Source organism: Centrocercus urophasianus, unplaced genomic scaffold (assembly GCF_019232065.1).
Source record: "Centrocercus urophasianus isolate 14NV4802_14NV808 unplaced genomic scaffold, USGS_Curo_1.0 seq_22, whole genome shotgun sequence".
Classification (NCBI taxonomy): Eukaryota; Metazoa; Chordata; class Aves; order Galliformes; family Phasianidae; genus Centrocercus; species Centrocercus urophasianus.
The window spans coordinates 14,969,400-14,995,841 of record NW_024884778.1 but is presented as its reverse complement, the minus strand read 5'-3'; the positions used below and the strand labels follow the sequence as shown (position 1 = coordinate 14,995,841).

The 26,442-nt window shown below is 37.4% G+C and overlaps 2 protein-coding genes across 15 annotated transcripts in view; one reads left to right on the top strand and one right to left on the bottom strand.

Annotated features, from left to right (window-relative positions):
- TIMP4 (TIMP metallopeptidase inhibitor 4) overlaps positions 1 to 14,896 on the bottom strand; it is a 109,496-nt gene extending 94,600 nt beyond the window's left edge. For 12 of the 13 annotated variants that reach the window (XM_042823611.1, XM_042823616.1, XM_042823612.1 and 9 more), the window contains exons 1-2: positions 13,725 to 13,809; positions 13,381 to 13,485 (exon numbers count right to left, since the gene is read on the bottom strand). The gene's annotated coding sequence lies outside the window, so the exon portion shown is untranslated. Of the gene's footprint in view, positions 1 to 13,380; positions 13,486 to 13,724; positions 13,810 to 14,593 lie in introns of those variants that run through there. The other variant, XM_042823618.1, reaches the window with a different exon arrangement.
- Positions 13,904 to 26,442, top strand: part of PPARG (peroxisome proliferator activated receptor gamma) — a 52,870-nt gene continuing 40,331 nt past the window's right edge. The window contains exon 1 of one of the 2 annotated variants that reach the window (XM_042823602.1): positions 13,904 to 13,996. Coding sequence is in view for 1 of the 2 variants with exons in the window: in XM_042823601.1 (XP_042679535.1) it covers positions 14,614 to 14,623 (10 nt within the window). In the remaining variant the exon portion in view is untranslated. Of the gene's footprint in view, positions 13,997 to 14,501; positions 14,624 to 26,442 lie in introns of those variants that run through there. The other variant, XM_042823601.1, reaches the window with a different exon arrangement.

The following is a 26,442-nucleotide window of genomic DNA, read 5'->3' as shown; positions in this document are numbered from 1 at the left end:
CAGTGGAACATGGGCATTAGAACTGCTGAATAAAAAGGCGAGATTATGGAAAGACTTAAGAGTGGGGGGTTTTGTGTTTGTTTTGTACTTTTTTTGGTTAAGATACAAGCCCTATTTTATTCCAAATGAATTGAGAATGAAAGCAGTGGCGTCAGAGTCCTTCGCAGTGTAGTAAAGATAAGCAAAAGAGGCAGCCATAGAATGCTAAGTTTCACCAGACCTCTGGAATTCCTAAGTACAGTGCTTTACTGAAATTTTGGTGTGTAAGTCTGCCTAGTTCTGTTGTAAGTGCTTAAAAAAAACCCAACTAACTAACACTATAATTGAAAAATAGCCTCAAGCATGTATCACAGCCACAATCAGGCTAATGTCTGAGTTGGGAGACTACAACTGTCATTTTTGTTAGCAAAATCAAAATCAGCATCCACACAGCTAAGGTTTGTAACAGTCTGTAAGGAAATTATGATGAGGGACTCAGAAGCCAAAGTTTCTCTACACACTTATTTTTTCTATTTCTTTCTTTATTAAATGTCTATCCTTTTTTGTTTCACTTTAACAAAGAAATAAAAATTCTCTTTTAGATTTGATTTTATCTTTCTACTTCTTCACTGTTACTCTCCTTTCTAGTATAACCTGGAAAGCATTCGCAGTCCTTTAGCACCATTATGTCTGCTATATTGTTTCCAAAAGGAGTATGCTTGGTCTCCATCCCCAGTGGCAGGTACAGCACTCTGTCTACATTCTTCACAGAAGATAAGGAAAAAGCAGAATGGATCTCTTCCTTCTTTCTTACCTCACATTATCTCTCTCCTAAACAGGAAAAAAATTCAGACTTCTTGGAAACTAGATTAAGAATGTAGCAGTTTACATGGTAAGAAGTAGTAGTTCTCTCCATTCTGGTTCATTCTGTCCCTGTAGTCCCAGAAATACCCACATTACACTCATGATATCACTGCACATTACTCATGTTATCATTTCTCTTAAGGACATTAAGTAAGTAGTTGTGACACAGTGCCTATAAACAAGATATCCTAATACTTTTCATAGGTACTCCTGGCATTCTCTATGTTAAATTGTGTTCCCTGTTACTTATGGTCTATAGCAGATGGTGAATTACAAGACCTCCATAGTTTCCTTTCTCCATAAATACTTCAATATATCCTCCTTCCCTCTATCCTCTATATGCAATCTTCCTTAACAAGGAAAGTTGAATTCCCCTTTAAAACAAAAACAGAACAGATTTAAAACAAAACAGAACAGTTTCTGAAAGGAAACCTAGGAAACTTCATTTAACTTATTTGAGTCAAAATATATTGTTATGCCCTTCTTGCTGGCTACAAATGCTGCTTAGCCTTACCTATATTTGACCACTGCCAAAGAAGGAAGTCTATTTTTTTTTCCTCTTGGCAATTCTATTGGAGGTACACTATTGTGTTCCCAGAGTACTCGTTCTCAAAGGCTATTGTGAATACTGTAGTAAACAGAACGCTCAGCATCAGGATGCAAGAAACAGGATCCAAGGCTGAAAATATTTGCCAAGAGTGGATGTGACCGCTGCCCCATTCAATCCTGGATGGTACAACAGTTCATCTTAGCTGCTAGATATAGCACATTCTGTAATGAGGAGGACAAAGGTAGCAATTACTGACAAACCGTGTTGTTGGAGAAAACACCATCAGGATGTTTAAAAAATTTCCTTTCCATCAGGCAACTAAACAACGGATCTCAATTCCAGATAGTAGGTTATAGTCTCAATTTGTATCGGCATATTTCCACATACTGTTGTGGAGCTGTGTGATTACGACAACTGAGCTGATGACAACTGTGAATTTGGCCCACAGATTGAAATTGAAATACTCAGAGTATTTCAATCAGCTCCTTGGCTTTTTGGCAGAACATACATGATTAAGACTTGCCAAATGATTCACATTTTATAAAACTAGAAAAGAACCAGAAAGTGGTAAATCTAAACATTTAAGAAGCTGATATTAAATACAGAATTTCACAGAATTAAACTATAAAGCGAGAGTAGTGTTACATAGGGAACGAAGTACTGTGAATAGCTATGGAGGAACTGATGTTCCTTCATTCCAATTATGGAAAGGACAGGGGAAATGCACAGAGGAATAAAAACAGTAGATGATCAATCTGATGCTAAGAGAAATATTTAATGGGTTTTACTATTAATTAGTGTGCTTACCCTAGTGGAAAAAATGTATCAGGGCACCTCAAATAACTGCTTGATAGTACCAATCACCAAAATTCAGGCACATCAAGAAAGATACTGTTGATATTAAAGACAGATCTGATCTTATCCCCTGCGTAACACAAACCACAGAAACCTCCTTATAAGTAGTTCCATCAAATTTGTAGCTAATTCTTTGCAATCCAAACACATCTCTAGAGACACAGATGGAAGGTTCTGAGTTATAACACATCACTTTCTAGATTACTTGTTTCAGTTACATTTTTTATATGAATCTATGTAGTTATTGCATCTTCTACCTCTTTCTCTAGTTTCAGCTGTTAGAAGTACAGCATAGATGGTTACTGAGTCAATTGACCCTTCAACTTCTATAGGTGGGCCAAGACCCTGATGTCAGCAAGTCATAACGCTATGAATTTCTGTGCAGCTCTGTTACCACCGTAGTACAGCTTCACACACACTATTACACTCAAATTACATCAACTGTCTTTCAAGGGTCTTTGTAATATAGAAGCCCATTTAAATTGTGAAGGAATTTAGGAAAATATTACCATTTTTTATTAATAAAACATCACTACTAATTAGTAGGTGACTTCTTTAGTGTGTGGTTATTAAACATAAACATGATTCTTGCTATGTCTGTACACCCATTCTGTCCAAGCAGTCACTACATCAATCAAGAACTTTCTGATAATGCAAAATCTCTGTGCATAAAGATGTCAGGACTTGTTCCCAGTCTTAACACATCATCACAAGCCACCGACAAAGTGGCAAAAATATCTGGCACTCAGTTAAGGAGAAGAGATAAATGAACACCTGCACACACAGAAAAGATTCAGGGAAAAACCATCCATGAGAAGGACAATCTGAGTCTTTTGCAGGCACAAATAGCGCTTGAGTAAAGCAGGTGTTTATAGAATGTCCCACAGAACTGAATATCTTTACAGAAGCTATTTCTCTCACTTCTGCCATTTCTAGTGTCTTATTTTTTATAGTTAGGAAGCATGTGTTTGGAAGTCCAAACAAGAGCTGTCAGTTTCCTTTCATGAAAGGTTTTGTTTTGTTTTCTCTGTAGGAGAAGCAGGTTTGGGGTTTATTTGTTGAGGTTGTTTGTTTGTTTGTTTATATGAACAAATATTTATCTCTGCTTTCTAGCTTTCATCTATGCAACTACAGGAATCTGAAACTGCTTTTAACAGTCAGGAAACAAAGGCACAGAAAAGTAACCGTTTTATTCTTCAGATCACATATGGCTGTTTTCCATTATAGATTGCAGACCATGAACCTTAAAAACAAGGATCTGGGACAAAGAATCCTCTCAGAAAATACCCCAAACTAGGAGGAAAGCAGCAAGATATTATATTTCTCCTATCTTAAAGTCAGACATAAGTTGAGTCTTGATTCCTGCAGTCCAAGGCACACACGTACATAACATTAAAATGAGCAGTTCTGTCGAAGTGACAGTAGATGTGTGTACACGTGGTACTGTGGTGTAAGTCCAAACACCAATACTACAACGCTACTTTTAAAGCAGAGTATGCAAGACTGTGAGTGACACAGAAACCCTTCTCAAATTTTGAATCAGTCGAGGTACTGTTCAACCCTTCAGTTCCACAAGGAAGTCCGTAAGCAGATCACATCGTCTCGCTGGTGTAAGCAGCCAAAACAGCATTTAGAAGTAATAACTTATGAAAATATTTTTATTCACTTGTATTCCAGAAACAGCTAAAGCCACTTTTAAAAAAGAACAGTCTGGAAACTATCACTAGAGCAATGCTTTAAAAATTACTCACAGCCTAATTAACATCTGCTATAAGAGTTTAAGTTATTACAGTCATTTATCTACTCAGAGCATCTTGTACAGATTTTTAATGTTTAACATTTGTCACCATAAACTACTAGCGAAAGATATCCACCTAAGAGCAGGTAATTCTCACCTGCAATTTTTCCTAGTCACAGGATAGGTAATAAACATAGAAATGTAGTCCTTTTTAGAAAGCAGGTGTAAAATTCTAGTGTCAAAAGAGAAAGTAACAGCATCAACAACAGCAACGAAAAACCTACATTAAAAACTTTACCAATAAACAAGAAATAGAAATTCTATAGCTGGAAAGACAAACAAATGAAAAAATTATTCACCAAATGTTCTAATGTGTATGACCTTACTTTACTCCCCTGTGCAACTTAAAGGCCGTTAACTCTCATCCTATCACTAATTACCTGGGAGAAGAGGCCAATGCACCATTCAGGCAGGGCAGAAAGTTTCAGCACTGAAGAGCACTGATTTCCATCGTCTCAGACAAACTGCAGCCTCCAGCATGTGCATAGGAGTGTTTCTATTGTGTCTCTAGGAATGTGTTTAAACACAGTAGAATGGAGATCTAGGAATTTAACCCTTCCTAAGCTCCTTTTATTTTTCCTTAATGTTTATTATTATATGAACTGATCTAAAGGCTTAGGAAAGTCTTTGTCAGGAAAGATCATGATTCTAACAGTTGTTTTAATCTGGTCTGACATTTGGGATTCTTGTTGTCAACCTTGTGCCCTACACAATAGGCACAAGTATAAATGAAGAAAGTATTTCTTTTAACTAGTTCATGTTAGTCTTTATTCCCTTTTAGTAGCATTCAGCATCAGTTGAGAACAGGAAAGGCATCTAACTAAAACAGCAGAGAGAATCAGAAGAAAAAAACAACTGCTGTTCATTAATGCCATTTTTACTAAAAGATGTGTTCCGAAGTGTACACCTGCTATCACTGCAGCAAAGTACCCAAGAGAGTTTGGAAGAGCCCTTCTAGTTCCTTGCTTCCTCGAGCACAAAAAGAAAATCAAGGCAGTGTTTCATTATTGTAATAACGAGGTCAGAAGAGCACAGAAAATCTGCTCCTAATTATAAGAAACCTCTGAAAGCCTTCTTTCCTTTTGTCTGTGACCCCACCCCTACCATATACATAATTTATCAACTAAGTTGAGTTTCCCTGCTTTCCTTTCTCTTGCTTTCCCTTTTCTCACCTTCCCTTTAGGAAGCCAAACCTCTGACGGCCCCAGCCAGACTTCAGGGACCCCAACTGCAAATCATGATGTAGACTTTCCTTTTTTGGAAACTGGGTGAAGCTACTGCACAGAAAAAGAGGATGCTAATACAGGCTGCATATGCATTGGACCAAATTCTGATCTCGGACACCCACACAATTCCTGTTGTAAGTCACATGTGTGCACATTTCTGGCAGCAGGATATGCCCACTTGTGCTGTGTCTTAATGCATCAGCAAGAGTGGTGTGCCTGCTTTTTCAATAGAAACAGAAGCGTAAAGAGATGATTTTTCAAAGCTCAGGGGCACAGGCAGACTGATAATGTTCCTCTAACTGAAACTGGATGGGTACAAAAAGACTAGTAATCAAACCAAAGATAGAAAAACAATTTTCTCACTTAAAAGGGATTTCACAAGGCTGGCATGCATCCATGGCAACTCTCTGCTTTTAATATGGGTTGAGGGACATATTTCAATTTTAAATTAATTAAGGAAAAAAATATAATTTAATCCAATTGTCATATGAAAGAGCTTCAGCAACAGCTTCACTGTTATTATTTAAGCTTAATGAACAGGGTAGGTAATACATAATTGGCATATGGAAAAGCTGTATGTTGTTACAACTAAAAGCATAGCTGCAAGTGAGCACTACTCAAAATGTTAGAATAAATAGCTGCAGAATTATTTTTTTCACATGTCTGAGGGAATATACAAAATATGCTCTTATAAATATCTTTACTACATCTTATGAAATATTCTAATAACCACTCTTAAAATACAGGAAAATAATGCAATCAAAAAGAGCTGAATTTATCCTCTGGAAACTGGTTTGCTGTCATATCCATGGATCTTGAAGCAGGTTGGTTTACTTTGTTCTTTGTTTCAGCTGACTGCCATAAATCGCTGTATGTCCTTCCCAATTTAAGTGGATTCAGAATATTGGGGAAGCAAATTAACATAACTGGAAATAGAGATATTGTCCTCTATTTCAGAAAAAACTGCCAGTAATAGAAATGCATACATATTTACAAGGAAGGTTTCTCAGAAGTATAAACATTGGAAGGGTTGATAAAACATAAAAACTTAACCTGGTGCACAGGTCAGGCTGTAAGAGATCACATCACACAATTAAAAAAAATGGGAATATTCTGTAACAAAAAAGCAGAGATTAAAAAAAAACAAACCAGCAAAACAACCTGTACAAACAGAGCTGAGGTTTCTAACCAATAAATGTTAAAAGGTACAGTCATGAATAAAGAATTCCAGACAAAAAGACTAGATCTGTGTGATAAGTAAACAGGAAACGGGAGACAGAAAAGATAGAATGGACGGAGTTTGCTACCATATGCTACCATATGCAAAAGCAGTTACCATAAAATACTTGCTGGTTCTGAGCTAAGATTGGAGGTATCAATACAGAGGAACAGGCTAAATTCTTGAAACCAGTAATAATTTTTCCATTCTGTTCTGCTGTCTTTTCTCTCCCTTTTGTATACTTCACATCCATTTCGTGATACTTTATAACTAAACATACTTGAGCTGTAATAAATAAAATGCAACTAAATATGAAGCATAATTTGCCAATTTCGTCAGATTTTCTTCCATATCATTCTACTTTTGTTCTGATAACCTATTACTTTTGGTTCTGTATTCAGTAAAGGTAGGCAGGCAAATAAACATAACAAGTTTTCAAACGCAAGTAGGGTAGACCAGAAAAGTTTACGTGCAACAGTCTGTCACCAAGTTATAGTCTGCAGCATAACAACCTGCTCTGTTCTGTTTTTCATTAGTATGTATAATACTCATTAGTATGTATATTAGTACACAGAAGACTCAAATCAGCATGTCATTGTTCCTGACCCAATGTTATTTTTCCTCCATTTCTGATCCAACTTGCTATTTAAATTCACCAGGATGTTTGCTCATGTTAGCTAGGACATTCTTTTTTATTATTATTATTTTTTGGCATTCAACACTTCATATTAAAAAGCAAATTCTATAAATGTTGTGTCATCCATGCTCAGGAGAATGCATGTTGCCATTTTATAAAATGGCAAATAAGCTTCACAGAAGATATTTAATATCCATCCATGAGAGAGATTAGAATACAACACAAATGAGAAAGAGCTCCTGTATTGATAACGAAGTGTTTCAAGAACACAGTGGGCAGAAGTCCTAACATACTTGAAAAATATTTAACTGAACAATAATGGAGCAATGCCAAATACTAAAAGTTACCAAAGATAATTTTAATTGTTGTAGATATAATAGTGTTCAATGACAGCTGTTTTGGAACAAAAAGGTTATTTCCTGCAAATTATTATAATATTTTTTCTCCCAAAATAGCCCCCGATTCACTGCTAAAGTTACCTGGCATCCTCTAATGGTTAGCACAGTGTAAAACCACAGTGTAAAAACACGTTATTAACTTCATTTTTTGAGAGTCAAGATTTCAAAGTAACAATTTATTAAAAAGTCTAACAAGAGTCAATTCAGAAGAGCAGCTAATAAACTAACACAACAAATGAAGCATTTATGACTGCAGTACAACAGCTATTTAAGTTGCATTACCTGACCATATTTTATTTTCTTGGACTTCTGCAAAGCAAAACTCAAAGATGAGTAAGGATTAAAGGCAATGCCTCTACCTATCAAAATTCCACGTGTGTTGGCAGCACATTTTTCTGATGAAGATTTAATCAGAGAGCAAGCAGATGCCGATTACACCGTAGCAAACCAACTCATCTGAGGCCTTTGAGTTTAGCATCTACGTAAGTTTACACAAAACAAGAACTGAAAAACACTGTGTCCTAGGACTATGAGTATTTGTGGACTTCTTCAGTGTGCTACCATCAGTATTCTCACACTGCTTGTGAATCCATATTTTAAGGTTAGCAGTCAGAGATTTGCGTGAGCTTATTTTGTTGATGCATACCTCGTGGGTCACATCTGCAGTGGAATAAGAAAAAAGAAGCCTATGCAAAACATTGTGTCAGATGCAAGAAAATAATGTTTCCAAGTTTATTGTTTTGCTACACCCTGTGGTGATTCCTTCAGAAATAACTAATAAAATCATATAATTTTAGGATGCTTAGCACTATACTAGTATATATTAACTACAACGATGAAAAAGAAACTTCTTTTTTACCCTTTGGTTGTGTTATTGAAAGATACCCTACTGCTGCAACAACTGAGAAAAGTATTCCATGTAAATATGTTGTTAAGGGGTTAACTGTTTAAATAAAATAAAATTATGAGGGAATAAATACCCCTTCCTCAGAGTCTTAAAAAGGAAAAATAAAAAATAAAAAAATCTATGTAATTGTCCAAATGGCTCTAATTCTTTTTTAGACTTTATGATCTATATCTGTCCTAAAGAACTGCAAAATGTTTAAATGTTTATATGTATCTAAGTATATTAAACTAATTTATTAGACATCTGAAAAAACAAACAGATCTACTTAACTATCTTCACTTTAAAATCCTCTATCATTTCTCTCGGCAGTGGAAATCAAAGTTGTGATATCAAATTGAGATCCATCCCACAGTGACTGAATTGCCAAGAAACTAATCCTTATGGCTCGATAGTATGCTAGGAGATGCTCTTGATTCAATGACTTTCACTGGGATTTAGTGGTAGCAGTGCATACTGCTTTTCTACAGAATCATCACTTAGCTGAGCAATGGTATTTCTGACAGCTATCTGGAGCACCCTAGAGACTAGGGTAAAATATGTAAAAAGCAGAGATTTTAAAAATAGTATTTGAAACCAATTCCATAAAACAGGACAAAGGTTATAGGAAATGGAAGTATCGAGTGATCCTCATGCAATCTTCCAAAAGAAACAATGGGAGGACAGAGTTAACTTTGAAAGAAAAAAAATTATTAGGGAATAAATATGCTTTCCTCACACTCTTAAAAAGAAAATTAAATTCTCTTTGTGAAGAAACACTTTATTTTGAACCTAGAAGCAAAGTTTCTAGATATTTTCAGTTACACTTTGCACTTAGGAGTTTATGGTCTTTACTGGAATCAACGAATAGTTTTGTGAGAAAGAAACAACAAATTGCATGAAACTAATTACATTACTGATATGTTTTTTGACCTGCTGATACAATTATATGCCAAGACCATCAATGAGCACAAAGCAATTGTATAAATACTAATGACTCCAGTCTCACACCATTTTAGTAATAAAAGTATTATTTCCACTTCATATATGAGTAAAATGAACCACAGCTAAGTGCCTTCGCCAGTGACCCACAGGAAGTCAGTGACACAACCAGGAATAGAACACAGACCTCTCAGCAGCTAGTCCCATGCTTTAACCACAAGACTAGCCACCCTCTTCCCATACTATATTAGCACAACTCTAAATCTTGGTTGCATCAGCTACTAATTTAAGATGTCTAAATATGTACAGTTGTAGAAATCTCATTTTCAAACATTGGATCATTTACATTCATAAATCTGTCTTAACCACAGAATGAATTAGGATAAAATGTTTTTAAGTGAAACTCAAAAAGACCATAAACATTTTGTATGATGATTCCTTCAGAAACCAATTTCTGATCTACAAGCAGATCTGATGGTAGTAGTGTATGCTTGATTTTTATGCTTTATTACTGTATATTCTGTTGCTTGAAATCTCAGAGACACAGTTTAGACCCATCTGATCAGAATGGGATTACATGAAGATAATATTCTCTTACAGAAGAATCAGACAGTCCTAAAAAATGCCATACTCTTACAGAGAAAAAGAAATCAGAGAAGTTGAAAGTTGGGGAAAGACGAAAGATAATGATAACCATTCTAATTAGAGGTACACAGCCTGATGTGATCTCCTCTTTACAGAACTTAAAGCAGGTACGATTTGGATTTTGATCTTTTTTATCTAAGCCTCAAAGTTCAGGAAAAGGAGGATAATTTTTAGTTAAAAGGGTTCTTGTTTTGACCCGCTCTACAGTTATCTATGAAAAATCTGCACTATGCCTAGTCCTATCACTTTTGCTGGATCCAAGGCACTGCATTCTGAGTGCAGCATAACAATACCGTAGTGCGATCTCCAAAGAGAGTTGGAATCATCCCAAGGGAGCAGTCTTCTGCCATCACATAAAGAACTGTGTTTCATACCATAGGTTTTGCTGTGTTTCCACACTCAACTCCACAGATAATAATTTAAACTCCTGATTCCCTTCAAATAAAACAGTATGTAGAAAGAACGTGAAAACTCAAGATAGGCGTGTGGCAGAATATTATGAAATACTTCTTACAGAAATATCTTCCCAGAAGACCAAAAACTGCCAGTAAAGACAGAATAAGATACGCTAATACAAAATTCTTGTTATCAATAAAAGAACAGCAGATATATAAATTCAAAAATTACATAAATTAGATAAAGTAGACACAGTAACTGTAGGAAACGGAGAAATAGAATAGCTTCTCAGTTTACTTGGATCCTTTTGCTTTAAAACAATGCAATTTACACAGCCAGAACTATTCTTCTGACTGCTAGATTTATAGTCATGCTGCTAGAGTATGAGATTGCCCTCTAGATGTTAAGGTTGGCTAGATAGTTTTTCATTCTTTCCAATGTACCGAGGTGGGACACATTGTGTGATTTGTAATTTCAAACCTCTCTAATATACCTGGAGACTTAAAGCACAGACATAATGGGAACATCAAAATAAGTAAATTTGAAAGTACTATATTTGCAGAGAGTAAAAACATTTCTCACTTCAGTATCCTTAAGAGATTTCTACCCTTTTAAAGCCAATAGTAAAAATCACTGCATCACAGACAGTCTCTTTAATATATTCCGTATTGTAATCTAAAATCAAGCTTCAAAGTCCTAGCTGATACACCTTAGAATTAGTTGCATAAAAATTCCTTTGTTAATATGGGGACAAAACATAAAATTGTTTAAGGGAGGCCATTTGGGTTGCACTAGTACTCTTACCCATTCTGAGATTTTACACAGTACCTTCTCATTTCAATGGGGTTATTTTTGCCATGATTCAAGTCAGTCTGCTTCAAAGTTTGGTAATAAACAAAATAAATTATTAGTACTGTATACGCGATACAGAAATAAGACTTTTTTTCAGATGCGTTAAATTTCAGGTGCATTTCTTTTAAAACATAATTGATCTTTCGTGAAGACAAGTTATCATCCAATTTTAAAACAAGAGCTGATGCTGAGGCCCTTTTCTGCTTATCCTTGAACTTGGGGAAGAACTGCCCATGACTCAGGAAGGCCTGAGCTTAATACTTCATTCTTACTTCATAGTGCTTAAATGTCCCAGCCAAGCTTAGGAATTCATTCAGATAGTAGGGCACAAAGTCCCTATAATCAAAAACTGTGCAGGAAAATGATCCAAACAAAACCTGTTAGAGAAACTGATAATTTCATTCTAATGGCCATTTCATTACTGTAAAAATAATATCTCGAATTCATTTTAGAAGAGATAGATATTAGTAACCCACTTTCTTTACCAAAACCAAAACCAGTAAGCTTCCTACCTTCCACAAATGAAAAAAAAAAAAAAAGTCTTTGTTGATAAAGAAGGCCCATTAATTCAAATTATAAATGAGGTGTATTTTTGACTGCCAAAGATAATTTATGGATTCTTCATCCTTTGATTCTTCAAACTAAGATTAACTGTCATTCTAAAACATACAAAGCACCATATACTACTACACAAAAATCCATGTTAAGCAGGAAATCAGATGAAGTAATTTTTTCTTTCCTGTCTCAATCTGCTAAAATACATATTTGCAAAACCTAAGTAATTTGTACATAAATAAAATGATATAATATTTGTAATAATTCTCTGGAAGCTCTGGTTGGTTGCTTTCTTTGGGTTAAGTTAGATATGTCTTTATTTCATCCAAGTAATTTAATTTGAAGTATTATTTATGCATGCAGTTTTATTAAAATTAATGGTAAAATACAAAGTATGCTATGTTTTTCCTCCTTTAATTATGAACTTATTAGAAGTCTAGCCTCAAATATGAGTTTATATTCAAAATCAGATGTTCATTATTACTTGCCAGTTTCTGGAATGCTCGGAGTTTCATGGAGTTTTAAAAAAGAGTACACATTAAAAGCCTAGATTTTCTGAAGAGCTCCCGTGTTATTCTGACATTTAAATCAGACAAGTATTTTCTCCACTATTTTGCAGACAACAGTGTTCTTCCTACTGTCAGCAGAACTAAACTTTAGTGCTGTAGAGGTGTCCAGCTAAAATCCTTCTTCTTTGAATATACTACTGAAATTGACACGAGATGTTGGAAAGTGGTTAGAAATAGTATTAAGTATTTGTAACTCTTTTATTGGTGTAATATTTTTTACTCACATTTGCCTGTTTATTCACCCGTGACATCTTGAACTAATTCTGAGGTTTTGATTTACTTGTTTTCAGCCTCTGGCTTCTAGTTCTGAGTCAGTGCACTACTGAATAGGTATTACTGCAGTATTAAAAAAAAAAAAAATCCAGAAAAAAACGAAATATTTCCACTTTTCTAAACCTAAAATTTTTGGACAGTAGGAAAAGCATAAACTGAAAATAATTCTCTGATGTGCCAAGGCAGAAGTAATACCTCAAGCCCATACAAATAGATAATTCTCATAAGATTAACACAAGGCTTCCAGTCTCTGCAGATTGTTCTCATAAACAAAACGCCGCAGTCAGTTCGTATCTGGGAGAAGACCAGGTAATTTGATGTATTCAGCTCTAATCTATAAATTGCCTTCAGTATACAAATAACAAAGCAAACAGAAGCAAACTCTTTCAAAACGCTGGATGACTAAGAACTATGAGGCAAATTTAAGATCTTCTGAATCTTCTAATGATGTCCAAGTGATCAGGAGTTCTTAAAGGTAAACAGCTGCGTGCTGGGGCACCTGGACTTACATGGTGATTCTCTAAAGGCTGTTGATCCTATGACTGACTTACAGCATCTAACTTTTTAATAAAAGAATCTCGGGATGAAATAGGAGGTGACATGCTTGTTTGAACTTGCTCTGTCTTGAGACTTACCCAGCATAGCCTATACCACTTCTTTTTGCATTCCTGGGAGGGAAGGGGGATGAAAAAAATAAAAGAAGAAGAAAAAATTAGGGGTGAAAAAGAATTTCATTTACCTCCGTCACCGCTAAGAATCTTTTCAGAAAAGCATTTACTCCTGTCACAGCGGGACACAAACTGACGTGAGGTGAGCGACTACACGCAGCGCAGAGAGGAGTGAGCTGGAGAAGGGGAATGCAAAAGAGAAAGCAGTTAGCAGCCGGAAAGAACTGAATTCTCAGTTACAGGAGAGAGCAGAGATCAAATTCCAGACCCACTCCGGGGCCCGCGCTCTGTCCTCACACGAGGTGCCCGCGTGTGACTACGCTTAACGGGCACGGACCCGGAGAGAACCGGCTCGGGTGAACGGACCGGGTCTAAAGGGGAAAGGAAGGAGAAGGAGCGCCTCCTCCTCACTGACCCGTTCGCTCTCCGAACGTCCCGGGCGGCTTCCAACCCCGCGCTTCAGCCCCGGCTCCCGCCTCGCCGCCCCCGCCCCTCTCCCGCCAACGGCGGCCGCGGCACGAGCCCCGACCCGCGCAGCGCCCACAACCCCGGGCGCCGCTCGCCCCTCGGCGGCGGGAGGCGGTGCCCCGGCAGGGAGGCGGTGCCTGGCCGGTAGGATGGGCCGGCCCGGGGAGTTTATCCCACCAGAAGGGAACGGTTTCTCCGGCTGAGACTTGACAGCACCAGGTTAGTGCAGGCTAAGGGGGACCTTTCCCCGCAGCGAGGGGGCCGGCGGAGCCGTGAGGGGGACCGGGAGCGCGGGGGCTCGCAGGGGAAGGGCGGCGACGGCGACCGCGGAGCAGCTGTCGGCGTGAGGGAGCTGCGCCCGGCGTGGGCAGGGGGCTCGGCACCGGGCCTGGGGAAGAGGCCACGCCGCCGGGGATGCTTAGAGCGACGGGGAAGGAATGTGGCTCTGAGGGAACGGGAGGCTGGACGGAGGGGAGAAGCAGCGGGCTGAGGGGGAGCGGAGCGCGGCCCGGGGCGGGGGGAGAAGTGCCGCCAGGACCCGGCGCCGTGGGGCTGCGTGGGCGGGCGGAGGGGATGGGGTTGCCCGTAGCGGGCGAGAAGGAGAGGCGAGGGGGCGGGAGGAGCCCGCGGGACGGCTCCAGGTGCGCTGCCTGACCCCCCTCCCCCACACACACACCTCTACCATCCCGTCGGGTCTCCGCGCGGAGGTGCTGCGGGCGCGCGCATCCCGCGGGAGTGATGGGCAGACGGGCGGCCGTCCTGTGGTACTGCGCTAGGAGAAGGGAGAGGAACCGGGAGCTCGCTGGTGGTGCTCACCTGGCCGATGCGCTTAATGAATGAAAAGAGGTTTGGCTTTTGCGTTGTTTGTTTTTTTTTTTCTTCTTCTTTTTTTCCCCCTTCTTTTTCTGTTCGATTTCTCAACCGCAGCGAGTCAGGGAGCCCTTACGAGCCTGCAACAAGTGAGATGCCGTGTTGAAATATGCTGTGTCTTGATGGTATGCCTCAGGTCTGCAGGGGCGTTTTGTAATCTTCCTGGTGTCATTTCTCTCCAGGGTATTCTACGACTGGAGAGTGCAAGTTCCTGTGGTGTTGTAACTTCACGGCACTGTGTACACACGAGCATACAATGCTGACTTAACAGTGATGTATTTATTAATAATCAGTGACGTAAGGCTAGTATTTACTCTGATGAAGAGCTCAGGAAATTATCGGTTTCTCCCCATGCTGTGGGCTGTAGATGCCTTTAAATCAAAAGGGTGGATTACAGTTATCTGGAAATAACTGAGGCTGTGGGCTAGCCTTCCATTTGCAACCTGCTGCTCCATCTCTGAACAAGCTCACCATGAGACGTGATTGTACTGTTCCATTTAAACACGAGTATCCAAAACAAAATTGTATAAAGATGTGTATTTCTGGTAGCAATTAATCAGTAATTTAGCTTTTAATACATGACTATAATTTGTTACTAGTTAACTAAAAAAAATTCTAGTGTGTATGTCGTGGCACTGAGTGCTGTCCTTGGGGAAGAAGTCTCATACATTTTGCTTGCGTTAATAACAGGGTTTATTGCATGATGTGTTTGGCATCATTATTCTCTGTGGCTGCTACAAAAAATAGCTGCAAAAATGCTTAGAGATTTAATTAAAAGATTGCAAGAAATCTCACAGTGTGTTAAGGCATGTGATGCAATATAAGCATGAACTTGTCAGGGGGAAGAGAACTGGAAAAATATTTGGCATAGGCTTTGACTGATAACCAATGATATACATACGTATAATTTAAAAGTGTTTTTACATAGCTTTTGAGTTTGAATATTCTTAGACATCAGTTTTGTAGGACATGCCGTTAACTGTTAGTAGTTCAGTGACCATTTGTTTGTAAACTGCAGTTTTCAGCAATGCCTCTGTGTCAGATTCCTGGATATCACAAATTATTAAACTATACTGCTCAATGGAACTTCAATTACTGTGTGTTCATTACACAAATAATGATCTTTCTTTTGCAATATAAATGTGTAGTTCATATAAGGAAATATCACAAAAAGTAGGTGGCAAGCTATTAGAATTCAGTTGAACATTGGAGCGATGCCTTTCAGCTTTCTGTATGATGTTGATTAAAAACTCACCATCAATGTTGTTTCTGATTCTTTTGTGATTTTTTTGGAGATACCTGTGTCCATTTAGAAATTAGTAAAATGTAGGTCAGCCTTCAATTATTATCAGGATATAGTTTTCTACTTCTAACGACTAATAAAAATCAATTTTGCAGGAAATTATGTTGTAGTAATAGGGTGAAGTTTAAAAGTAGAAAGAAAAATCTGTATTATATAAGACTGGAATACATAATTAAAAGTATACTTTGGGTTCTTGTTTTCCATCTTCCATTGTTAAGGCCTCCTTTTCTTTTTCACATATTTAGTGCTATCCTTAACAGTTTTATATTTACTGGCCAAGTTTTATAGCTTAACTATGCATCACTAGATATTTGCATTTGATATTCAGAACTTGAGTTTCTTTTACTAGTTTTCATTGCAAGAGTTTTTCCACTGCTGTCTTCTAACATACAGTAAAACAGTTTTCAGGACAGTTACTCAAAAGAAATTAAGATACAATTATGAATTCTCCATGCTGGGTTCTCTTGAAATCAGGGATACAATACTCTCCATTGGTAGTTGCTACTAGTTTCATCTTATTAGTCACTGGTAGACTTGTTTAATAACAGACTCTATCCCAACTTAGCATGATGTTACATGGTTCCTAATTACTCTTGACTGTATTTCCATAACCATTATTCCTTTTTTATTTTAGGGATCTGCTTTTCAGGCCCTTTATAACAAATGTTCTCTGTGTGTCAAGTAACTTTTTGTGAACTGTAAAAAGAAAAAGTTAGAAATAATACAAGAAAAGAGAGTGCTGTTACGCTCAACTCCTCTGTACCCATGTCACAGACAGAATGTGGGGTTTCCCAGCAGCAGGTCAGATCTTAGGGATTTGCCTGCTATAGAGCACTTTGAAAAAATCCTCATGTGCGCCTCTTTTTTTGGTGGGCTGTTTTCTTGTTTGACTACAAAGACATTCCCAAAGCTGACCAAAAATGAAAGATTTGTCTTCAGATATTTAGATTCCCATGAACATGAAGTGTGAATTGAATCCTGTGTTAGATGATAAACCTCTAATATTTCTTCTGCTTCACTGGTTTTCTCCCTGCCACCCCAGCTGCTGTTTTGTAGTGGTTGTTTTTTCTAATGCGTAACAAAGCAAATATAAGCCTAATTTTTGCAGATTTTTTTGTTTGTTTGTTTTCCCTGCTAGCTTATGGAAAATGGGGGAAGCAAGGCCCATGTGCAGACTTTGTGTCTCACGGAACTTGACACAGTTTGATCACACTCCAATATTCCTCCCTCTCCAACCTCACCTTTCAGCATTTATTTGATCTGTTTGTCCCCTCCTAAACAACTCAAGAATTGAGTGATTGAACTCAACTGAACTAAAGAATTGCATCATTCTCTGATTACAGTTCATGATACATGAACAACACAGGTATGTTTAATTACCTATACTGAAGTAATGCCTAACAGCCCAGTCAAGGTTTGAGCCGTCTTCCTTCTCACTCACGTGAAAGGGTTTTCCCTGTCTCTAATACCATGCGATCTGTATCGTGAGAACACAAATAATTACAGATTTGTGATGGAGACAGGATGTCGTGGTGAGATCAATGCAAAACTTTTAATTCACATTTCCAATGATTTGATTTATGCTTGCAACGTTAATAGTTTCATACAAAAGTAATAGTTTCTGACCTGCATGACTGCAAATAGGAGGAAAAAAAAAAATTTTTTAATAGCAAACTTACAGCAAAAAAAAAAAAAAAAAAAGTTCTAAGCAGCACCTTATTGTCTGTTGCTGTTTACTGACTTTCACTGTAGATAGGAAATAATATGTCCTGCTTAGGAAGGAGGAAGATTTGTAACTACCTCAAAAACCAGGTTGTGTGGAATCAGCTACCAGGTGATGCTTTGTGGACTTGCATCAGTCACCCCATTCCCTCATGACTAAGCAGATCACCATCATGCCATGCAGTCTGCACATTCAGGACAAAGTCTATGAATTCAAGTCTATGAATCCCAAAGTCTACTCTGCTGGTTGATAATTAGCAATTTAAAAAACACAAGGCTTACGTTGCTTTTGTGTGTGTGTATGTTCAAGCACAAGTGTGCTTGATGAACACTGATGAATATGTATCTATGATTATGTTTGTATTTCTCAGGCGTGTGTGTAGGTAATGCCTTAATCCTATGTTATGGAAAGACATCCTGCTTATCTCAGAAATGTAGAAAGACTATATATAACTTCAGATAACACGCTGTGATAAATATTGGATAATATCCAAACAGAGAAATACAGAGAATGTTCCACTGTACTAAAAAAAGTTGATGCTGCTTTATTGTAAGATGTGTAGTCTAGGGGAAAAAAAAAGTCCCAACTTCGCATAAGTCAGTGGAGATCCTGGTATTTTGGTAGAGCCAGGTTTGCAGTCTGCATGCAGTGTTAGAAGTTTTGGTTTTTGTACCACTTGCTTCCACTATTAAAATCAGGTGGTGGTTTTAGTATAGAGAAAATACAGAGCCTCACTCTAGATGAATTGCTGTTCGCCCAGTGAGGCTGAATGTCTGAAATAACCATGAATATGTATGATAACAAAAGCTGTAGGTTTTGTTCTTTCTTTGTTTAAGAAATGAAGTGAAACAGGTGCGATATTTCTTTAGCTCTGGAATTTGTGTGATCCATTTCTTTGCATGCTTGAAGTGAAATAGTTGTGTTTTGTTACAGACCTAACAGTTGGGATTAGTTTATCATAGGCCTTCAAAACCAGCAAGTGTTCCAGTTTTAGGTCTTATAACCCAACTTATAACAGGTTATAACTTATAACAGCTGTTGTAAGAGGAAAAAATATGCTTTGTGTTGTGACTTCACGGATCATTGGTGATAGTAATTTCATGGGCTCCATGGAGGAATCACGTCTTTCCTCTTTATCACAGATCTGATAGTAGCATGTTTCAGATTCCCTTCTACCAGAACCCTATTCTTTTTTTTTTTTTTTTTTATATAGGGAACTTGCAGGTATGGTGCACCTGACTTACCTGTATGTGTCTATACCATTCTTGACACGTTATTTTGTACTACAGACACTTCTAACTGTCATGGAATACATGCGTCGAGGAAGCAAGAATGATGAAAGTTTTTGCATTGGATCTTGTGTTTTTCCACTGAGGAGAGGCACGTTACTTTTCAGTGAATTTCATATTTGCACAAAGTAGCCCTGCCCAATTATGATCTGGTCTTAAACTTTTTACACAATATGTGATTACAGTTCATTGCATAAAAGATTTTATGTTATAATGTTGCATTATAAGTCCATAGTACTTGTGTGTTTGTTTTAGATTTATTGAGCAGAGTTGTTGTGTAATTTCTGTAACTATTCACAGTTGTGCAGTTGCAATTTTGAAGTTTGGGAAGCTTTAGACTTATGTTGCTATGCATACAGAAATGGAGTGATATACATTCTCAGTATTTATGCTAGGGAAATATTTTGTTATTGCTGTGATACAGTGTCTCACCCACACTGGTTTGGAGCATATGTTAGGCTACCAAAAGTATCAGTCTGTTGCAGTAAAAAAAGGAACTATGAAAAGAAAAATGTTAATTATAGGCTTTAACACTCACACCAAGATCTTCTAGTAGGGGTGGTCAGAAAAACAGGTTTTACTACCTAGGCCTGGTGCTTTGTGGTGCTATCTAATGTGGGGGCTTGTGGAAAAATGCAGCCACTTCTATTTACTGCCTCTCATAAGGTACATAGTTCCTCATGATAGGTTCAGACTTTTTTTTTATTATGTCTCCAGTAAATAAAACTGAAGAGTTTATCATTTCATCTTGAACTCATTTTACCTTGAGTTAGTGTCCACCGTGCCCGACAGCTTCAGCTACAATATGTTGTGCAGAATCTTGGTTTTTAAGCTTGTTATAGTGTGGAATATTGCTGAACTGGTCACTAATTCTACCTAAAAATTAAAATATGTAAAGTGAAATTTTATTGTTAGCTGCAGCCAGAATTAGCTGTGGATCAGTGAGTACAAAAGCGTGTGAACACAGAAGGTTCTCTTGTTTGCCCAGAATTGTATCCGTTTTCTCTAACCTTGTTCAGGACCATATTTGATTGAACCATGAGAGAGTCTGAAGAGGCCACAGGCTGAAGTGCTCATTCCTTCCAGAACAATGTGAAAATCTGCTGTTTGCTTTGTACCTTGTAGGATATCTGAACCGAAGTTTAGAACCAAAGGTTTACTTCATGGAGTTGCTAATGGCTGTGACAGTTTTTGCTGTAACTCTTATTTATCATCCGCTAGATGCCATCATTTGCGCTTGAGCTGTGGATATCTAACACGCCTGATGTGCATATCAAGGCATGTTAGCATGTTTGATTTTTAAAATTACTAGAAATATTGAGAAAAGCAGTCTAGTGTTGTATTTATTTTAAATATCCCAAAGTAATTTTCATCATGAGTAGTTTGGCAGATGACTACATACTACACAACTCTCATGTAGCAGTGTAGATCTTTATAGTTTTTGCCTAGACCATGATTAAAAGGATGAAAACAAAAGTTCTGTAGATATGCTTTCACTTTCAGAGTTTCCAGCTGCTGCTGAAGATGGTTTGAGATGATAAACAACATGAAACCAAGCTGAATTTAGAACAAAGGAATTAAACTGTTTTCTGAATGAAATAGGCACTATAAAAAGAGTGAGGATCTCTTTTTTTAATCTGGATTTCTTTATTCTTTAATTTATATTTATTTATTTCACACTGGAGGCATTGCCAGAATTGCTAAATTGGCCTGGAGTAATTAAGGAAAGATCTCTGCTTAGTATCAGTTGTTATAACTAACTATAAGTAAGTTTCAAAATCAGTATTACAAGAAGTTACTGTGACTGGGTTCTGAATTTAAAAAAGGGAATGAAAACAGCAAACATTGAAAAAATCAGGTTTCAGGTTTGTAACAACGGTTTTGAAGCATTTCCCGTTATTAAGACAACGCAAAATAAGTTCCAAAGAAAAGCCTTTGGAAACTTCATTAGTTGTTATTTTGCTTTTTTGATATTGGAATGTTTGCACTTCAGAAATGCAAGCAAATTCTGCAGTTGCTTTGCATGGTTAGCATCCCAGGTGACCTTGTTTCTGTTTCGCAGCTTCCTTGGTGAAATAGTTATGATCGCAGATTGCCTGTTGTCCTGAACTGGTTAATAGTTTTAGTGATGTGGATAAGAACATTATGGCATGATGAATAAGAGACCCAAGAGAGCTCCTTGCACAGTTTCCTTTGGGTACTGCCCAAAGACTTGTTCTTTGGGTCTGCCTCGTGATTAGGCTGGCTAACTTTACCCAGTTACACTGGGTGCGGTGGATATTCATTTTGTTCGCAATTTCTTGTTCAGTTTTTTTACTGTTGTCCAGTACCTTGCATAAAGTACGTGTTTGAAATCATTGCGTGAGCTTAGGTTACTTCTTGGGCTAGATAGGGTAGACAGTAACGTTACGCAAGTTACTTTCTGACGTAGATAATTGCATTTGAGGAATTATTTTCTTAAATTGGATTTACTAGTTTCAAAAGAAATGTTAATTTCAGCCCAGTTGGCATAGGAAAGAGTTCTTGATGAATGGTCGTAGTCATATTGGTAAACAATTCTGTTCAAAAAACACCTTTTTCCTCTGGGAAATCTATTTCCCTGTATCTTGAAAATTTTGAGGAATGAAAATCTTAATTAAAAAAAAATATACTTTTCCCCAAAACACCTTCATGTTGTAATTTATTTAAATAAAAAAGAAAAAAGCAATTAAGCATGCTAATGTCACAGCACACAGTAGCTGCCTGGTTGTGAAATGAACCTGTGTCTGTTGGTCTGTCATCATTTGTATTGTCCTGTGCATTGAAACGTGGTAGCTGTCACATTTCTAACGCAACAATTTTGTTAGGAAAGGCATTTTTTAGTGCAAGAAAATAGTTGCATTTGGTGCGACAGCCCTCTGAGCTGCTCACAGCATGCTGCTTCATCTTTTGTGATGTAACACCAAGGATGTGGAAGTCATGTGCGTTTCTTTCCATTCTCTTTTGGGTCACCAGGGTGCTGCTTTCGAGTAGGGGAGAGATCAAATGGAAACCCAGAAAATTGCTTTCTGTATCTTTTATCAGTTTTGTTTTTAAAAAAGAACAAAAGTATTACCAGCTGATTGTTCTGCTTTGCAAACAAAAATATCCATAGCAACATTTGTACGGAATAGGTAATGCGTGAGGTAAGGGCTTCAGCTTTGTGGAATAGTTAGATGATCTGTAATAGAGGCTCCTGGTGTTGAGTACGATTAGTGAAAGTGCAGCAGTGGGTTAAGGCAGGAATCTCAGGTCAGTGTGGGACTGTAGAGGCCCCGCAGAGAAGAGAGTTGAGAGAAAGTGAAAGAGGTGTCCATAATGAGTGTAAGGAAAGGAAATGAATTTATTATTTAAAGGAAATTCAAAGGCAGGCAAGGGGAAGATTGACTAAGATTGTTATTTTGCTTTATGTATTTATTTAGGCTTTTTGAAGTTTGCCAAAGATATTAAAAAGAAATTCTTTAAAAACACAGATGTTTGAATTTCTTTCTCAAAGTTTAAAATTTATTGTTGGAACCTTCTTGATCTTGGATTTTTCTCTCTGGTCTCCTATGAGTTCTTCATCTTTTCTCGATTTAAGATATGCTGACAATGCCATAAAACGATCTTTTACTGTATTTTGGCACTAATACTCATTGTTCTTTTTTTGCCCAAGTTTGTTCTGTTTTTTAAATCTAGCCTTACTTATTACTCCTTTGAGAACAGGAACTGTATGATATGCTAACAACAAGTGACAGCTTTCCTGTCAGTAAGGACAGGAGAACAGGCAGTGGGTATTGCTGAAGTCTGAGGTAAGTTTAGAATAACAATGACTTGCACATACGCTGAATTTGATCTACTGTAGTGTGACTGCATTCTCTGACGCAGGCTGTGCAACAGATTCCTGTCTCCTCCCCCATCCCCAACAGGAAGGCATAGCAGAATGTTGTATGGCGTGTGGCAGTGTTGAATGTCTTCTGACTCTTGACCCTTAGGCAGGAGGGTATCTCTTGTTGTGTTGCTGCTGAAAGAACTATACTGTGAATCTCTTAATAATGTCAGAATGAATGGATACAATTAAATAATGAAAAACTAACAGATTGATAGACGTGAAAACAGCGAGAGATATATAGTAGGGCCATCTACCCCTTTCCTCCCCAAACCTGCATTTTGAAAGGAAGAATAAAGGGAGGAAAAGGTTTGAGGTCAGTAACACCAGAGTCCCAGTGTGAGAGAGAAAGACAAATGAGAGAGAAACGCCCATTGTCCTTGAAGGAAAGCAGAAAAAAAAGCAAGGAGGAAGAAGAAATTGATGCAGATATGGTTGCCACTTCCCTGACAATTACTCCAGGAAGGACTAATGAATGTAGTGATTATACCTGGCACTGACTCTGTTGGAAAAAGGAATTCTGTGTAGCTTAAGACTTTGAGAGTTGTAGAGTGCTCATTTAGCAATGAATATGGAAATTAAGACAAAGTAGGCAAAATACTGAGTAGAGCTGTTTTTTGATTCCATGCATCAGATAAACTGCTTCATAGCTCCTCAAATGGTGCGCCTTTAACTTTTTGAAATTAGGGGGGAAAAAATGGAAAATCTGTACAGAATTGAGTCTTATACTGGGAAGAGATACTGACAGATCTGAGATATTTCTGCCTTCATTTTCTATGAATCATCGACTTACTAACAGATTTCCTTATGGCTTTTGAGGCTGTTCAGTGCATCTGAAGAACAGTCAGTTTTCTTCTGAGATTACAGGATTTTTTAGTCCTTCACTTACAGGATTATTTTAGCTCATAAAAGGTAAGAGTGATTTTGGGGTGGCTATTGTGCCCAGTGTATGTTGTTACCTATTCTCAGAGCAGGAGAATCTAATGACATGAATAGTAAGCGGTTTCCAGCTGGCTGTAGTACTACCATTTTTATGGAGCGTATTTTTGAAGCAGCAAAATGTTTATTCTGTTTTTGTGTGATGTGAAGAGAGACGGGTAAATGTTAGAAGGTAACTGGAGCTAAATTGTAGTTTCACTCATTTTGCCTGTCTGAGGATCAAGAGACAAGCTTTTCTGTTTTTTTTCTCTCTGTTGTTTCCTTCTGGCATAGCTACAGTGTTTCACTGGAATGAAGTGCCAGTTTGGGAAAAATAGTTCAATATATTTCATGTTAGTGCTCAATAAAAGTGTGTGCAAAGGAAATGTGTGTTTGGTGAGATTTATGAGATTTGTAGAGAGATTTTTATATTCACGCTGATGCTGAGTGCCTTCGTATTTTTGTGCTTCTCCTTCCTGAAAGTTAAGACTCTTACGTGTGTTGTCAGTTTGCAGGCAGAAAGTAGCCCCACACTTAGGAAAAAAATAAAGCTGGTACAAAATGAAATAACCCGGTGAAATTGGGGGTATATAGGAAGAAGAAAAAGGTGTTTATACTCCCTAGTCTCAGAGAAGTCTAGTCGTGCTCAAGGCTTGATCCGTATTATTAAAAAGTATTGTAACCTGGGCACAAGCTCTTTTTAACTCAATCATTTAATTTAACTGGGTAGTTAAATGCTTTTATTCTTAGAATTTCCCTGGCCCAGTTCTATATGTATTTAATGTCCTACTGTCCATTCCAGGAGTTACAGATGATTAACATTGCAACTCACCCTTAGAGGATATATTACAACTTGTTTGATCTGAAAATTCCTTTTGGCTCAAGTGAAAGTACACAGTGCAAACAAAGTTATGAAATGTGTACACAGGGTGTGAGAATAGGTGGTTATACTTGTGTGTAACTATGGTTCTGATCCTTTGGGCTAGTCAATGCAATCTAAGCCTTGTGCTCACCATCTAATTGATTTGAATTAGATTAGGACCAAATCAGACTGATTTATTTTCCCCTGTATTATAACCAAAGATTATTGCTATTATTACTATTAAATAGAAAGCACACAATTGTAAAATCTAAATAAGATGAAAATATATCTTAAGTGTTGAAGATTTAAGAGTTAAAGTATTTGACAGTGTGTGCCTACTATTTTAAACCTCACTTCTGTTGTAAAAGTTGATAAATATTTTGATTCTAAACAATTCTTTCAGCTATGTTGCTTTTGATTCAGTGAAAGGGTAGAAAATACCATATTTTGTGAAGACAAAGATATGGCGAGGGCCTATTATAGGTAATTAATTTGTGAAGAAATAGTAAGTAGCAATATTTTTGAAGAGAACGATGGTCCAGCTTACAAATAAAAATCTGATGAATCAGAGACAGAATAAACACAGTGTAAACCAAGGCCTTAATATTTTTAACATACTGTCAATCTCAAGAGCAGTATGTAGAGAAGGAGGGGTAGTTTGCCTTTGCAAAGGGACATCAGCCTTCTTATTATCTTAAATATGGGGGTCTGGAGATGGAGGGGGGAGCACTACATGAAAATTGTTTACAAGGAAAGTACTTCAGGGAATTCCTCAGTGTTACTCATACTTAGAGAGTAACTTTTAAAGTCACTTTTAGAAGCAAATCAGTGCTGTTTTTAACCCATCACAGTGTGGATGAAGTCACTATTCTGTTACATGCAGTGCATACAGGAGCATGGCTGCAGCCAGTCTAATCTGCATCAGGGAGAGCAATCCAGAAATACAGAGCTCCTTACAATCATTTCCTCTTTTCTGAAACTTGAAGCCATGTTTTTTTTTTTTTTTTTTTTTTTAAATTGCTCCACTTTTGAAAATCTTAAAACAGAAATTAAATCACTGAATGGAGAAAAAATATGTCTGGTGGGCTTCTATCAAATCAAATTTCTCATGTGATTTATGGTAAGAGTAGCACAGAAAGACAAATAGTATGTGCATTATCCTGGCTGTTAGAGAGTATTATTCTGTCCTTGTTCAAATGGTTCCTTGGTCAGTAGAACCAATGAAATTAGCTTCCTACGAATATGGTTTTTCAGGGATTTTTCTTTGGGATTTTCTGATACTTAATAGGGTGAACTCATACTGATGATCTTTAAGAGGTGATGCTAATGACAATTTGAGCATATTTTGATCAAACTCCCCTAATTTGTATTTGTGTGGCTGAAATAAGCTAGTGTTTTAAAAGATTCTGGGCATGAATAAAAAAGACTAACAAAGATGCTCAATTGGAAACAGCAAGTTTTTGGCATTCGTGCTTTCTGGGATTACCTTTATCAAATGAAATATTAGTCTTTCAGTGCTCATTGTTTGAGTCAGTGTGTGAAGTAGATTGACATTTTCATAATATGGTTCGATTTGCAAATCTGAATTAGAATATCCTGAGTACTGCTGGGATTTGCTGGTTGTCTTCTGCAGTGACAGAAATATCATAGTTAATATTACCTCAAGGAAATGAAAGCACCAGAAATCCCAGTCAGATATTTGTCTTTTGGTAAATAAATCGTGACTTCCAGAGGAGAGGCCAAAAAGCATGCAAACATTTTCAGTTTATTCTTAATTACTTTGCCAATCTTAAGAACTTTTTTCTTTTGTATGT